The sequence below is a fragment of the Triplophysa rosa genome, linkage group LG12 (assembly GCF_024868665.1).
Source record: "Triplophysa rosa linkage group LG12, Trosa_1v2, whole genome shotgun sequence".
Classification (NCBI taxonomy): Eukaryota; Metazoa; Chordata; class Actinopteri; order Cypriniformes; family Nemacheilidae; genus Triplophysa; species Triplophysa rosa.
The window spans coordinates 19,780,241-19,796,736 of record NC_079901.1 but is presented as its reverse complement, the minus strand read 5'-3'; the positions used below and the strand labels follow the sequence as shown (position 1 = coordinate 19,796,736).

At 39.5% G+C, this 16,496-nt stretch overlaps 1 protein-coding gene across 2 annotated transcripts in view; it reads left to right on the top strand.

Moving 5' to 3' along the window:
* cdh13 (cadherin 13, H-cadherin (heart)) overlaps nucleotides 1–16,496 on the top strand; it is a 275,581-nt gene that overhangs the window by 71,701 nt on the left and 187,384 nt on the right. For both annotated transcript variants that reach the window (XM_057348011.1, XM_057348012.1), the window contains exon 2: nucleotides 8,368–8,488. In XM_057348011.1, the coding sequence (XP_057203994.1) occupies nucleotides 8,368–8,488 (121 nt within the window). The remainder of the gene's footprint in view (nucleotides 1–8,367; nucleotides 8,489–16,496) is intronic.

Here is a 16,496-nt window from a genome sequence, read left to right as displayed (position 1 = left end):
TTGGATCACTGAAATCAATCTCAGACACCTGTGATAAGTAGTTTGCCAGGTGAGCCCAATTAAAGGAAAACTACTTAAGAAGGACGTTCCACATTATTAAGCAGGCCACAGGTTTCAAGCAATATGGGAAAGAAAAAGGATCTGTCTGCTGCCGAAAAGCGTCAAATAGTGCAATGTCTTGGACAAGGTATGAAAACATTAGATATTTCACGAAAACTTAAGCGAGATCATCGTACTGTGAAGAGATTTGTGGCTGATTCAGAGCACAGAAGGGTTCGTGCAGATAAAGGCAGAATGAGGAAGGTTTCTTCCAGACAAATTCATCGGATTAAGAGAGCAGCTGCAAAAATGCCATTGCAAAGCAGCAAACAGGTATTTGAAGCTGCTGGTGCCTCGGGAGTCCCGAAAACCTCAAGGTGTAGGATCCTCCAGATGCTTGCAGTTGTGCATAAACCTACTATTCGGCCACCCCTAACCAATGCTCACAAGCAGAAACGGTTGCAGTGGGCCCACACATACATGAAGACTAATTTTCAAACAGTCTTGTTTACTGATGAGTGCCGTGCAACCCTGGATGGTCCAGATGGATGGAGTAGTGGATGGTTGGTGGATGGCCACCATGTCCCAACAATGCTGCGACGTCAGCAAGGAGGTGGTGGAGTCATGTTTTGGGCTGGAATCATGGGGAGACAGCTGGTGGGCCCCTTTAGGGTCCCTGAAGGTGTGAAAATGAACTCTGCAAGGTATGTAGAGTTTCTGACTGAGCACTTTCTTCCATGGTACAAAAAGAAGAACCATGCCTTCCGTAGCAAAATCATCTTCATGCATGACAATGCACCATCTCATGCTGCAAAGAATACCTCTGTGTCATTGGCTGCTATGGGCATAAAAGGAGAGAAACTCATGGTGTGGCCACCATCCTCCCCTGACCTCAACCCTATTGAGAACCTTTGGAGCATCCTCAAGCGAAAGATCTATGATGGTGGGAGGCAGTTAGCATCAAAACAGCAGCTCTGGGAGGCTATTCTGACATCCTGCAAAGAAATTCAATCAGAAACTATCCAAAAACTCACAAGTTCAATGGATGCAAGAATTGTGAAGGTGATATCAAAGAAGGGGTCCTATGTTAACATGTAACTTGCCCTGTTAGGATGTTTTTGATTGAAATAGCTTTTGATTTCAGTAAATATGACCTCCTAATGCGGCAAATTCAACAAATGACCATTTTCAGTTTTTTACAACCTATGAAATGTTTTCAAACTCTGTTGTGCATAATAATTTGGAACAGTGCATTTTGAGTTTTTCATTTTTTAAATAAATACTGTTGTCAGTGGGAGGTTTGTTCAATAAAATTCCAAATGTACCCTAACTGTTGATTACTTGAAAATTATACTGACTGTCATTTGCATCGACAAATTAGGAAAACCAGAGAAAGATATCATTTGCATAATAATTTGGAACCCAGTGTATATGGGTTGAGTATTAATATCAAATCAATTGGCATTAATCCATTTCTGCGCTGCTATATCAGCTTTTACTCATTTGGTTGTTCTGATTCCCAGACACAAGTGCAGTGAGGTCAGACGCTGTCTGCCTTATAAATCATCCCAAAGGTGTCTAAAGAAGTTCAGGTCTGTGCTTTTTGCAGGACAGTCAAGTTCTTTTACTGTATATCAGATTTTGTAAACTGTTTCTTTACACAGTACGTTTGCACTTGCAGTGTATCTTCACTAATGAATTATTGCACGGCGATACTGAGATATGAGTCATAGTTTGTGTTAATATGCAAGACGTCTGTGTTAGCTTCCAGAACTTTTGCTGTAGTTATCAATAGTTTTAATAACGTAATTAAGTAAAAATATGGTTCTGCCAGTCCTTGACTACCATCTTTATCGCTGTGGTAAAGAGGCTGATATCCATTTGTTTTAATTTAGTAGTGAAATGACAGTAGCATGGGGCAATAAAATTAAAGCTATTGGCTTTTTCTGAGAATTGAAGTGAAACTAGCTTTATGTATATGGTTGTTATTCTTTGTGGTTATTTACTTGCCCATTTTTACTTATTTCATTTTTATTCCATTGTTGTGAATGATGACATCTTTATTGGAGAAATATATGTTAGTGTCATGAAGAATTGGTGAGTGTAGTAAAATTGCATGGAATAATGTTGTTTTGCATATATAAAGTATATACAGTAATTTCTGTATTGTTTCCCAGAACAAATTTGTTTAGAATTTGTTCATTCGTAGCTCATGAGACATTTTATTAAGGAAAATATAGCATTTGTAGATGTTTCTCCTGGTTGATTTGATGAAAATACAGATACAGTATAGAGCAAGTACTTAATGTGCATAACAAATCTTATAAAGCTCAATTATACGAGAGCAGATTTGTTGACAAATATGAGCACATTTTGAGACATGCTAAAAACACGAATAAGTTACTCATTGCTCATCATCACTTTTGAGACAAATGTCTCAGTTTGCTCTCCATCAAATCTCATTGCTGATAAGAAAAGACTGAGGTTTTAAAGAGGTCTAATTTGTTACCGTTACGGCTGTTGAAGTTAAAACCTTCCGTGGAAAACCAGTCTCCCGTTCTAACACAGATGGTGTACGACTGAATTTGCTAATGATGCATTGCAAACTAGATTTCGACAGGCTGTAACATGCTTTCAGGAGATGGGAAATTGCTTTGGATTTTCACTGCATCTGAAAGAAAATGACTCACAGGCTGTGTTGTGGCTACATTCTGATATCCTGCTATTATCCTTCACCACTCATTTTGAGGTTGTAAGGTCTAATGAGTAGATTATATGACATGGAGTGGGATTACAGCGCTTTAGTCCTGATAGCTGTTTCTTTTCCCGTGCTGTGGTTGCAGGAGAATTTGTTTGCTTCCAGACTCTCTATGGGGAGAATTAATTCAGGCATTATGGGTAAACTGAGTTCCTGTGCCTCACTGATGGATCCACAGTCCGGCTATCAAGCACTGCAGAAATTCTAATGAGGGTGAATTACATGCATAAATTATGGCTTCAGTTTTGGAATACTGCTAAAACAAACAAGCTCTGGAGTTTTGTGAGAAACTCTTCTAGCACTTTTGCCCAGTTTCAGTGTTAATGTAGTCACAAAGTAAGTCCCAAGTTTAGATCTTCAGTATCACAGAGGGCTGAGTTTATGAGTGGAGACAGTGGATGGGTTTAATCCGTTTTTTCCCCTCCTCACTGAAGGGAAACGAAAAGCCAGATTTTCTCCGAAAGAGTTGGGTAAACCCACAATTGTTTTGGCTGCGTCTGTAACTGCCTAACTATTACTCCCACTAAAAATTATGTTCATCTCTCTTGCTTCTCTCTAGGAATCAACTTTAAATTGTGAGCAGTCTGTACAGTAGATTAAAAAGCTACAGCTTTATAGTAGTTAAGATACAAGCTTTCTTTTTAAAAAGGCAGTTAACCTAACACAAGATAAACTGTATTAAATAGTATTTAACTGGAACAGAATCATAGCGATCACACTAAAAAGGTTTATTTTCAACCCGGCATTGGGTCAAAAATGGCAAACTCAGCCATCGGGTTAAATTAAACTCTAAATACATTGTTGGGTCAAATATGATTTTTTGGGGTTAAACAACCCTGCATGGGTTAATATACAGCCCAACGTTTGGGTTTGTCCCATTTTGACCCAGAATGTTTTAGAATGAGCAATATATAATGTACAAATACATACGTTTAGTGGGAAGTTTAATTAATTTCAGAAGCTTAAATCTTTTGGATCTGTTCAGCTGAAATGAGATACTTAACAATTAAGTTATTTAATAATAACAAAATGGCACTAATACAACTAATACACCGAAAAAAATGCTGGTTTATTTGTTTATTTGTGAGGTGGTTATTTCGTATGTATTCGTACAAGGTGTATCGTTCAAGAACGTGTGATTATTAAAAGCAATAATGAAGCCTCATCCCCAAACTTGCCCTTAAACCTAACCGTTACTGCATGAATGAGATTGTATGAGTTTATACGAATTAGCCACCAAACCTTGAATTTTCACTAATTTGTGTTGTGAACTGAAACACTGTCACTCTGAATTATGTTGTGTTAGTAGTTTGGCTACTTTTAGGCCGGGATTCTCTTCGTTTGCACCTGCATTTATGCCTTTCACAACACTGAAATGCCTCTATGCTTTTGGCTTTAGTTAGTTAGTCCCCATCAGTGCACAGAAATGCTCTATTGTTATACTTTTATATAACCCACACACGGCTGCTCTTTTTACATTATAGCATTTTCCTCAACATTAATTTTTCCATTGTGCCCTTCGCAGGCGGCGAGACCTTTTCGAAGAAAAGTGCAGATGTTAAAAACGTATTAAAATGTTTTCATCCAAGACCAGCGGGGAACATTGTCATTTTCTCGCCCCTCATCCATTCCATCAGAGCCCACCAATGTCATCTTCTCTAGTTGTGTTTAATAAGAAAACCATGCTGAGTCAAATTATTACAAACTAATGAAGTCTCCTCACAGCTGTATCTCAGAAAAGAGCTGATAAGGTGACGAACATGCCAAGCAATCAATTACGCTTTCCAGTTCAGAGAGAAGGAAGGGAGGTGGACGGAGATGAGTGGAGGCAAGGCAGCAGGTGGTTTGTTCGCTATGGACGTCCGTCTTCCTGCAAGCAGCCACGCAGCAGAGATAAAGGCAGTCCGGCTCGATACCTTCGTGCTCGGGTGGCTTTTGTCACATGAAATACGGGCACACCATTCTTTTGGTGTGTCCTCAGATCCTGTCTTACCTCGTTTCTCTCTTCTTCCATTGGATGTCTTGTGCTCACACCAGATTGAACTTTTTTATAAGCGTTACATACAGACGCAAGGGCAATTCACACTGGGTGGCTTTTTAAGATTAAAAGCAACTAAATAGAGCTCTACAGAATTGAACATAAGGTATTTATGGGCACATTAACTCCCCTGCGGTGTTTTTTCAGATATTCATACTTAATATGCTCATCCCTCCGTCGGATTCATATGCTGCTCTGCATGTTAAAAGTAGAAGTATTGATGACTTGCATAGTCTTAAAATGTTTAACTTTTAAGTTCAGTCCACTTATTTTAAGTGATTTTATAGATATTTGCAGATTTGATCTACAGTTTGAAGGAACCCAAAAGAAGATATTTTGAAGAATGTTGGTAACCAAACAACACTGGACCCCATTGACTTCCATTGTATGGACACAAAACCGCTAAAATATTTTTCAAAATATATTCGTTTGAACGCCACAGAAGAAAGAGTCATATACAGGTGAATAAATGATGACGTAATTTTATTTTTGGGTGAACTAGTATCTGTCAGTGTCTGAGAATGGGCAGACATTTTCACAAATGTCCAGTGATTTTTGTTGATGGATGTTGAAAGGATGTTCCTTCAGATTTTTGTCATGCTCTCTCATAAGCCAAGATCTGAGAGTATTTGCAGCTAACACAAAAAAGTCATCGAGTCCACAAACTAGCTTCTGTTCCATTAAATGAACTCCTGAAGGTCTTCAGGATCGGTGCGAGGAATGGAAAGAGCTATTAGGAGTGGAGATGTTGTTTGGAAGCAGGATCTCCCAAAGCCCAGATGTGTTTGTCATTAAATGGGAGATTCGGAGGCCTTTACAAGAGATGACAAAACATGGCTTTTTTACCCTCAAATTAACCTGTAGGACAAGAATTGTAGTATCTTTTCTTCCGTTTCAGTAAGCACAGCAGTTTTGTCAGATTTGCTTCATTAAGCCTAAAAAATAAGCTAAAATAAGCATTTATTTGCCCCTCAAAATACAGCACGCTAAGATTCCCCATTTTCTCCCTCCTTGTCTTTTCCTCGGGGACCCGTCAAACAGAACTGGGTAAGGTATTGCTGACTATGCTTTTGTAAATGGCTGTTTTTTATTCAGCTGCGGTTTTCCTCGAAACTCTGAATAGTTGTAGTAATAACATGGTTGAATGGTGAAAGTTTTTCTTTTAAGGCATTTTGAGTGAGGACGAGCTCTATCGTACAATCCAGCGATGTGTGTACTCATCTGAATAGACAGTGAGGTGCACCAGCTGTTTGCGAGCAGCTCTGTTAATGTGCATCCTGCGTCCCAGCTGGCTCCTTACACGGCCTTTCTCGCCCCGCGCTCTCCCGCACAGCAAATCAAACCAACACTTTGACATTTTCTACTGATCTCCTAATTGACTTGGATATTAGCTTCAATAACAGCTAAAGGGACCTTACAAGGCGCAGCCTAACAGGCGACGGTTTGGGAAAAGACGTCCGGCGTGTTTTGTTGGTCTTTTGACACCCCCGTGTTTGTATATAAGACGTATGGATGAACGCATGTGTATACTGTAAATGTCATGTGTTTAGCTTTTTTGCTTGTTGCCTTCATTGGAACGATAGTAAGAGAACGAAAAATGGAGGCTGATGGCTCTGGGAAATTGCCCAAGTCAGTCTTAAAGAGTCATGAAAATTCTGTCATCATTTACTCGTGCTCATGTTGTTCCAAACCTGTATACATTTTTTTGTTCCGTTGAACAGAAAAGAAGATATTGTGAATAATGTGGGAAACCAAACAGATCTGGCGCACCATTCACTTTGTGTTCAGCAGAACAACAAAATTTATTCCAGTTTGGAACAACATGAGCACGAGTAAATGATGACAGAATTTTCATTTTTGGGTGAACTATCCCTTTAAATTTGTGTTGCCTGCATATATGCACCATGGCTCATATATTTATATCTTCATTAAATGTAAAAACGAATAAAAATGTTTATTTAACCTCGCCCCAACAGCTTTTATCCTTCAACTAGTCCGACATAAATGAAGCGTACACAAAGCCGTTGTAGGATGAGGCATTTCCTGTCATAAATAATGATTCTAATGAAAACGATGTGGGTTTATTAAATGATAAAAGAAAGCCAGTCGAAGCCTGCATTATTCATGAATGGAAATGTTTACGTCTCATGCAGCACTGATGATTTATGCTTTGTGTTTCTGATGTATTGAATCTGTGTTGAAAGTATTCGCTGGAAAGCGGATTCTGAAATTCCGTCTGAACTGCGAAGAGGAACGGAGTCACGCATCCGAGGATGGTTGCGTTCGGGGTGGGCCACTGTCAGAAAGAATCCCCTCTTTCCTCCGGCCCTAAGAATGATTGATGGAGGCCAAAAGCAGGTGTGAAAGAGTAATAATGCTGGTGGGAGTAAAAGAGGAAATGACAGTAAGATGGACTGAAGGGTTGGTACCGTCTGGCTGACGGGATTCTCAGAAACGTTCTCTCTCTTTATCGTCCACCTAAAACCCCAACACGGCAATTTCCTCCGATGTTAAAAGCTGCATGATTACCTTTAATTCTTAATGAAGGCTTTGGTTTGCTAAGTGTAAGGGAACCTAAAATTGGTATAATCGACCAGAAAAGCCCTCAGCAGAGTCATTGTGATTTCACTTGCTCTAAAAGCAGCATTTAGTCATTGTGGGAAGGGCAGAAAATGGACCCGTTGATCCGTCTAAATGACAATACTCTAGCTTTGGTCAGTGCTCTTGTTTTAGCTGTGCGGTTTTGAATAACTCTGTGAGTTTTCTTCTCTTTCAAAAACAGAGAGAAAGTCCTTGTGATGGAATAGCTGAGCACAGTCAAGGCAGAATCTCTGTTGTTTGGTTTACTTATACAATCTGAAAGACTGCAATTTGTTTATACAGAAAACTTAAAATGTTGTTCGGTACTGGAAATAATTGAAATGTTAGGTATGGAAAAAGGTTTAGATAAGTGTTCGGTGTACATTTCTCAAAGGGCATCACAATGCAAACATATTTTGTACAAACAAGATTGATGATCAATAATTAAAATGTCGATTGTATGACATTTGCGGCATCTAGTGGTGAGGCTACGAACTACAACCAATGGTTTCCCTTTGGATGCACTACGGTGGCTGACACAGGACTAAGATGTTGTCACGTTTTTGCTTCTTTGCCAAAGGAGTTAGCGTATTTATGAAACACGCTCTGTTGAGCAGTTCGTCCGTTTAGGGCTACTGTAGAAACAACATGGCGAATTCCATGTAAGGGGACCCGCGGTGTTTGTAGATACAAATAGCTCATTCTATTAAGGTAATAAAAGCATAACGCTTCATTATGTTAGTTCTTTATACACCCCTGAAGACATACGTAGTTATCTACATTATGTTGCATTTCTGTCAATAGATCCTCCACAAACAGCAATTTCACCCTTAAATAAATGAACTGAATGTAGTATGTTAACGTTTGGGCATCACGTCACACTGCTTCATTGTCGTTCGGGTACCAAGACTGTCAAAATGATGATATTTTACTGTGTATTGTGTGTTTTCAGGCTGTGTGCATTGGAGCACAGGAAGAGGAGGACAAGACTGAATGTGAACCAGGATTTCAGGAGAAGGAATATCATGCGGAGTACAACGGAGGATTTCTCAGAGATGTTCCTCTGCTGCAAGGTACAGCAATGATGTCATCAACAATTATACAATTCTCTCTCTTTCTGTCTGTCTGAATCACATGTGTACGCCAGCTGGAGAAAGAACAGTTCCCCAAGGCTTTGGTGAATTTTGATTGTTTATTATTCTCATTATCAAGTGCAATACTTATTCATTTATTAAAAAAAGAGAGGAAATAAAAGCCGCAGTGTCCAAACAAAACATCAAAATGCTCGGGTGCTCATAAATTATTCTGCTTGATTGTGGATGTTTACAAAGCCTTTGTGATTCCCCACTCTTCCACTGTCTGCCTCGAGGAACGCTTGCCACAGCACACAACTCTCTGCATAGCGATCGGCATAGACGATCTGGCTGATGTAGCGGGAGGAACCAGACGATTTCTGCATCATAGTTTCTCAGAGACACTTAAGACAGATGTTATCAAAACACAAAAAGGTAGAGAAACAGAAACTTTACAGACCTCATGAATTTGGAATTAGATTTTGCTTTGTGTTTCTTTGCTTTCACCTTCGACTAGCAAATCACGATTCGACTGTGACATAATTAAATCCTATTGGCTAGTTAGGGAGGCCAACATTTCCATATGTCCCAAAGCTTAATGTGGAGAATCAAGTTTAAATTATTCATAAGTTTTAAAAAATGTAGTGCATCAGTCATGATTTTTGTATTTTGGAGCTTGATGGGGTGTTCACAGTTTGTGGAGATGGGCTGATTTTGTGTGTTTTGTGGTTTTGAACCCCACGGAACACTTGTACACCTTGAATGGGATGTAAGTCGCTTTGCATTAGTGTCTACCAAATCTAAATAAGACATACAGTGATTTAACACAAGAAAGAAAGCCATTCTTGTCAAGTGAATTCCTTTTCCTCGCAGGTCTCGGCGTTCACACAATAAACTCTCCCGAGACTCCAAGAATCAAAGTGATTAATTAAATTACAGTCTAATTACACATTAGGCATGTACTTCCCCACAGGACACCCTTACACCGCCTCTCAACAATGAGGCAACACCATGAGCGCTTTGAGAGCAATAACATATTAATCAGTTCTTCAAAGAAATGATAAACACTGTGTTATGCTTGGTGGAATTATAACTCGCCCACCTCTTGAGCCAAATTAATAAAATGAATGAAAAAACTATTCAGTGGTGTTCACATCAGGGATGTCCAGAGGTCCTGTACAGCTTGTGAATGCAGATCAGGCCGGAGAGCAGACACGAAGCGGAGGTCAGAGCCGCCCGCGGTGAGAGTCAGACATACACTCAGACAGGTTGGAATACATGCGGGAGGGGTTTGTACTACAATGAACTGTTTTTGTGGGAAATCCGTAGAGCTTATACGACTGTTTTGCCGGGGTTTTTTGTCATTTTTATAATCCAGTTTTCATTTAACTTTGAGGTAACATCTGGTTATTTAAATGGATAATTCACCCAAAAATGAAAAATCGTTTATCATTTATTTACCCTCATTTCATTGCAAACCTGACAGACATTCAGTCTTCTGCAGAACACAAATAAGATATTTTGAAGATTGTTGGTAACCAAACAACTCTGGCCTCCATTGATTTTCAATGTACGGACATAAAACCACCGAGACATTTCTCAAAATATCTTCTTTTGTGTTCCACATAAGAAAGAAAGTCATTCATGTTTTGATCAACACAAGGTCGGTTAAATCCAGCATTTTAGTGTCTTACGTCACAAACAAACCTTAAGCTTTAACAGATCTGTGGGCTAACAGAAGCGATTTGTTTAATCTGAGTTTTTGTGCTCTTGTGGAGTCCTGCCATAGTTGATAAAAAAATCAAAAAACTTCTTCATGATTGTCACAATTCACTGGTCCGCGTCCCCTCCGAGATTCCTAGTAATGTCTTCAAGCTTTTCTTTGACTCCTCTGGGATAGGCAGTAATGCCTTGCTGGCACAGCTTGCGGCCCCAGTGGGAATCCAGCGTCTCTGCCAAAAGTGTCTTTCTCTTTCCTCTCCACTTCTCAAATTGACAGTCGTGTCAACAGGTTGCACAGCTACAAGAAGAATGGGCATTGTAGTCTGCCAAGACAGTGCTGCGGATGCTGCAGTTTGCGTTTTATCTGCACGTTTGTGTGTGTGACTGGGCATGACTGTTGTGTTTGCGCGCAGTCACCGATTTGGAGCCGGCGGTTTGACCGCTGTTCCAGCTTTCCGGGTTTGGGGGATCATTGATCCATGTAATTAGAACAGTGAGAATAGAGGTAGTCCTTACAAAAGATTGTTCCCTTTGAATTTCAATTTATTTAAGCTACAGAACATGATTACGCTGACAGGAAACACCATTCAAGACTATTACGCTGACAGCAGGAGCAACGCGGTGAAAGCAAAGTCATCAGGCCCGAAATGCATTGAAAAGTGCAACTTTTTCAGATATAAAAATATATATTTTATCACCTATACAGCAGTCTTGCCTAAAGTTTGTTCCTTCAATCTTTTTGATTTTATTCTGTTCGATTGGGAAGTGCGGTGAGGCGTTTTGTCATCTTGGGACCCAGCGATCCATGCACACAGGGACAGAGCTCAGTTCCGCTTTACTGGGTCTCCCTGTATCTTTCACGTACTTCTATTACCTTGAATATGCTCCTCTCAGCAAAGCGCAATACACGAAAACGTTCCCGTTTCCCGAACGCAACAGTCTCAGAACGATAAATGTGCGAATCAGGTTGTAAAGCTAAATTTCAATGCAGAGATGGTTATCACGCTGCATTGTTTGTGAAAGCGCAATCTCTCCGTCAGGAAAATACACAGTTTTCAGAAAGCTTAGCTGTGATAAGGACTTTATCAGCTGAAATGTTGAGGATCAAGAATTTGAATTTCTGTGCGTAGAAACTTGAGAAAAGTACATCTGCTACAAATATCATTTGGTTTTAAGGCTGCAGGCTGCATTTTTCCTACAGTATGTTGAATTTTGTTATGAAAGTTTCTATTGAAGTTGCATTAAAATAGACTTTAAACCATTCATTCAGAAACAGTTTAGAGAGCATTTGATTTGTTAAAAACCTGGATATACCATCGATTGATAAGTTACTATTTATAGATCCGTGTTTAAATAAAAAGATCATTTTGTTTCATTCTGTGAACTAGTGACAACTGAAAAAAGTCCAAATGAAAATTGTTTTTATTTGCATTTATTTGCAGAAATATGAAACGGGCCAAATTGACTATTCAGTCATATTCGCAGATCTTGAATGCAAAGATAAAGAAAAGTATTTGTTTTTAAACAACACAACACTAATGTTTTACATGTATTTTAGGATCAGTTCAAAAATGAATATATGATCGAATAAGCCTGATTTTTCACAACTTTCATGTGTCTTTCACATTGATGTTGGGTGACTTTATGTCATTCCTGTAGTTTGTTTCTGTTAAAATTCAACAGACACTGGACTGGAATCGCCACAATACCGTACATGCAGAAATGCCGATTAAAGACAAAAGTGGTTCCACGGCTGTATATGTGGAAAACATTTCTTTTGTTAACTTTCCAGTACACCTGCATTGCCTCAAAGCTATAATAATCAAAAAACAACTGAACTGCAATTTCAATTTCACAGTGAACTGAAATAACTTATATTGCTAAACATATGCAAGTTATAGAGGATTACGACATGAAATAGTTGTTTTCTAGCATAAAATTGCAGTAATTTGCAGGAAGCATTATAGCAACACTGGCGTGTGTCAAACTCAGAATACCTGGACACTTCCATTATAGTTTTAAAATAAAGCGTTATCACAGACACAAGTGTTTGTTGTAACAGCATCATGCAGGAATGAGGTTATTAAGAGCGCTGTCTTGCTGTGTGTGTGCGCTTTACCAGCGTGTGTGTGGGGTGAGTTTGCGTTTGCAGGTGTGTGGCTGCCGGTGACTCATCGCTGGTGTCAGAGGCACTCAGCTGTACAGGTGACATATGCAGATTTATGTAAATGCTTTGCTCTTCTTTCCTCCGGTTTGGTCAGTCCTGTGCAGTAATTATGCGGATGGAGTCTCGAGGTACTTATGACGAGAGTCCCGGGTCAACAAAATGAATTAAAACCATGCACGGGGGTCTAAATGCCTATGGTGAACATTAATATGAATTCGTATCGCATGTATGTTTGAAAAGGCATGATTTTGTTGTTTATGTATATGCTTACGTTTTTTTAAACCTTTAGAACTTCTTATAGCTCATAATAAGAGACAATAAAATGAGTATTTTGATTAATCTAATAGGGTTTTACGTTTTTACACAATGTCCTATCAGAGGACATATAAAGATTTCCTAAAGCTTTTTATTATTATTTTGACCTATTCATATTGAATGAATGAATGATGCATTTATATAGCGCTTTTCTGTGTATTGCTGTACACCCAAAGCACTTTATAATCATATGAGGGGGGTCTCTCCTCAGCATCCACCTGGATGATGCGACGGCAGCCACACTACACGCTCACCACATACCAGCTATAGGTGGAGAGGAGAGAGAGAGATAGAGCCAATTCAGAGGGTGGGGATTATTAGGAGGCCATGATTGACAAGGGCCAGTGGAGGGGATCTGGCCAGGACACCGGGGTTACACCCCTACTCTTTACGAGAAGTGCCATGGGATCTTTAATGACCACAGGGAGTCGGGACCTCGGTTTAACGCCTCGGTTTAACGTCTCATCCGAAGGACGATTGTGCTGTAAGAGGTTTTCAATGATAGTGGAATGTGTGCGTACATGTGCATGCGTTCATATGTTTCAAAGCAAGTCAGCAAAAGAATAATGTTAAAGTTTCAGGTAACACGAAAGTTAATGAAAGTAAATAAAGATAGAGGTTAGAGTGTAATAAGCAGTGTAATAAAAGAATTTGTTATCTTAATTTGTCATTTCTTCGCATTAAATTGAAGATTCAATGCATTTAAAAATGTGAAAATATAGCATGTAAACTGAGAAGTCCATCTGTACATATAAATTAAAATGTTATTACTTTCTTTCATACAATCAAATTCTGCAAACGGAATTAGAAATCACAAATGCTTAACCTTGAGCAGGCACTAACAGAAACGGAGCATTCTCTCAGATAGGATATCGTTTTTATATTGCTGAAATCCAATAAAGTGCCGTGCTCTCATTTCTCTGGATACTCACAGTGTAGGTATCTCCACCCTCCCTGTCCTATAGTATAATGAAGAAGAAAAATTGGAATGCAATTTTATGAAAGCCAATGAGATTGATCTTTTCTTCTCCCAGAGCCCCTCACCGTTAATTCAACACCAGCTCCAATTTCACACACTTATTATCCCGCCGCTGCTCGGCCCAAAAATACAAACCCTTCTCGGCTCTAAACTCCTCCGCCGCTGGGAAATTAGAATATCACCCGACGCAGATCAGAGAGAGAGATCACATATCAAAGTACAAGGTGACACCTGTGAGTATTGAGTCGCAGCCTGAAAACCGCACAATTAATTTTTTTCCTCAGTGGGCACCGAACTGGTTTAGCCTGATTTACTTTTCTCGCAAAACTTTGGCTCTTTGAGAGTTCGCCTGCTAATCCCATGTGCGTTTTGCGTACCTGAACCCATTACTAAAGTAAATTTAAATGAGTGTGTGAAAATTATGCGTAATATAAGACTTCTCAGAAGTGACTGGAGCTAGAAGTTTCTTAATGGAAATGTGTTTGTTGCTTCAGCCTGGGACGTTTTTTCAGGCTCCCCATTGGCACTTCAAACATCAACTCGTATTTATTCTTGTTGCTCACTATTACATCACACAGGACCAGATCTCTGTACCAGTCTCAGCTTGAATACAGACATATCTATATTACAGAGTGTCTGATTTACTATCAGCCTTATAGCAGTGAGACTGTTGTGATGATGGCCAATAAAGACACAATAAGTCAGCGTTTGAAAGCTCTCAGTTCATACGTTGTCTCCGCAGGTCTGGCACTGTGGCTGCTGATGGTTTAGTCTGTTAAGTACCTCTTCCTGGAAAGATGTTTGACTTTCTTTGCTGTGTTGTGCTTGACTTTTATTGTATCGTCTTGAGTGCACCCGGTGTTTGGCATTGCTTGCTGGTTTGAAATAATTGCTGCTCTTTGCATTTACAAGGATAAGTGTTACATGTAGAAAAGCAGACTCATTTAAGTAAAGACTTGACTGGCTGTAAAATGACTGAAAAGTGCTGTTGTCGTGGTAAGATATGATGACGGCTTATGGGAACCTTTGCTAAAGATGCCTCCAGCCTTATGGTATTAAATGCAGTCATGGTTTTATTAGTCTAGTCAAAGCTGTTTTATTGATTCTGAACAAGCCAGTATGACTATATAAAAATGTATTAATGGTATAGAGCCATAAAAATATACAGTGGTGGAGATACCATTGTATTTTTATGACAGTATATTAAATTGTAATAATTAATTATTAACCTTTTTTTTAACCAGGAAAAGTACATCTTTTCCTTAGAAACTCACAATGTCACTCGCCAACAAATGACCTATACAAATATTATTTTCTAAACAAATTGAATGAAAGTTCCCAAATATATGCCTTCCTTTTGTCAGTCAATCACAAAAGATTTTTGAATAGAAATATTTTATACTTTCTGTCCACGTGTAGGTCTAAATCTGTTGAAGCTCCAGCAAGCACATACATTTATTATAAAAGTAATCCAAATGAATACATCTGAAGAGAAACGCTTACCGTTTATGAGGAAACCATAAAAAAAATAAACACACCCATTATGTGCTTTATTCAAATGACGTGATGCCATGTTTGCTTTTAGCACTCTTACGGGTTTCAGTGTAGTAAAATTAGCTTAGAAAAAAAAACGTTTTCTCATACACATACACCTATAGTTTCACTTCAGAACATATTCAATAACCCACTTGAATCATTTGAAATACTTTAACAATGGTTGTATGTGCTTTTTGAACTTATGGAGATAAAGTTATGATTTTTTTTAATTAGCAATTAAATCGTCGGAAGTCAGAGACATCTGGGATAAATAAATCAATAATAAAAGAAGTTTCATTTTTGGGGTGAACTGTTCTTTTAATTGCTGTGTTTAAAATTGAAAAGTGGTTAAAGAAAAACTTTGTATTATTATTATTCATGTTTTATCTCTCTGTGTAGCACAAGCCCTGTGTAGAAGAACCCCAGTCTCTCAACATGGCTTCTTTCAGATCACACCCCTCTCACAGCTGTTATTTTACAACATTAATCACGCAGCCCACATACAACACGGCCCGCTGCCACTTTTTGGGGATATTTTTAATTGACTATAAATCAGGCACATGCTTGACAAATGACGGTAATTACAGTGCAGCGGTTACAGTGCTAGAGAGAGTGCTTCCCTTCAGTAAAGAGAGGGGTCAGCGGGGTGAGGCAAACACTTGTGTGAGCGTGCACGTGTGTGTGTGCGAGAGAGGATCTCAGTCCACCTGTTTCACACTGCGTGTGTGTACATTTGTGCCTGCCTGTCTCACACTTGAGTGACCTTCAATGTGAGCAATTCTGACCTTGGGCTCAAATATAGGGCATGAGAATTACACGGTGTGAGAGGGCAGGCCATCAAACAAAGATGTGCTTTAGGAAATGCTCCGAAGATTAGGCAGGGTTAACATTTTGGCGATGGAAAGAACATTGAGGAATGAAGTCAAGAACACGCACATAAAGTTCTCGACATTTTCTTTGGCTTGGGGTGTCTGTAAGTCCCTCTAGATGGATGCTGTGTGCCTTTGAGGTCCTTTGGTAAAACTTGTTCTTCCCACTTGCTTAAATATAGTTCCTGCAGGGATGCCTTGACCTTCTGATGCTTGTCCGCTCGCCTTCTTGAGCGCTGACCCAAAACTTCCAGGACGGGCAGGCTGGTTGTGGAGGGAGGTAATGGGATTGAGTTCTAGGACACCATTGAGAAGAAGGTGGCCTGGGGGAGCGGACCCTACTGGCAGCTGTTCCCTGTCCGCCCTGGGCACACTGACTGCCATTTGATCTCCTCCGCAGTAGCAAACCGCACTATGCAA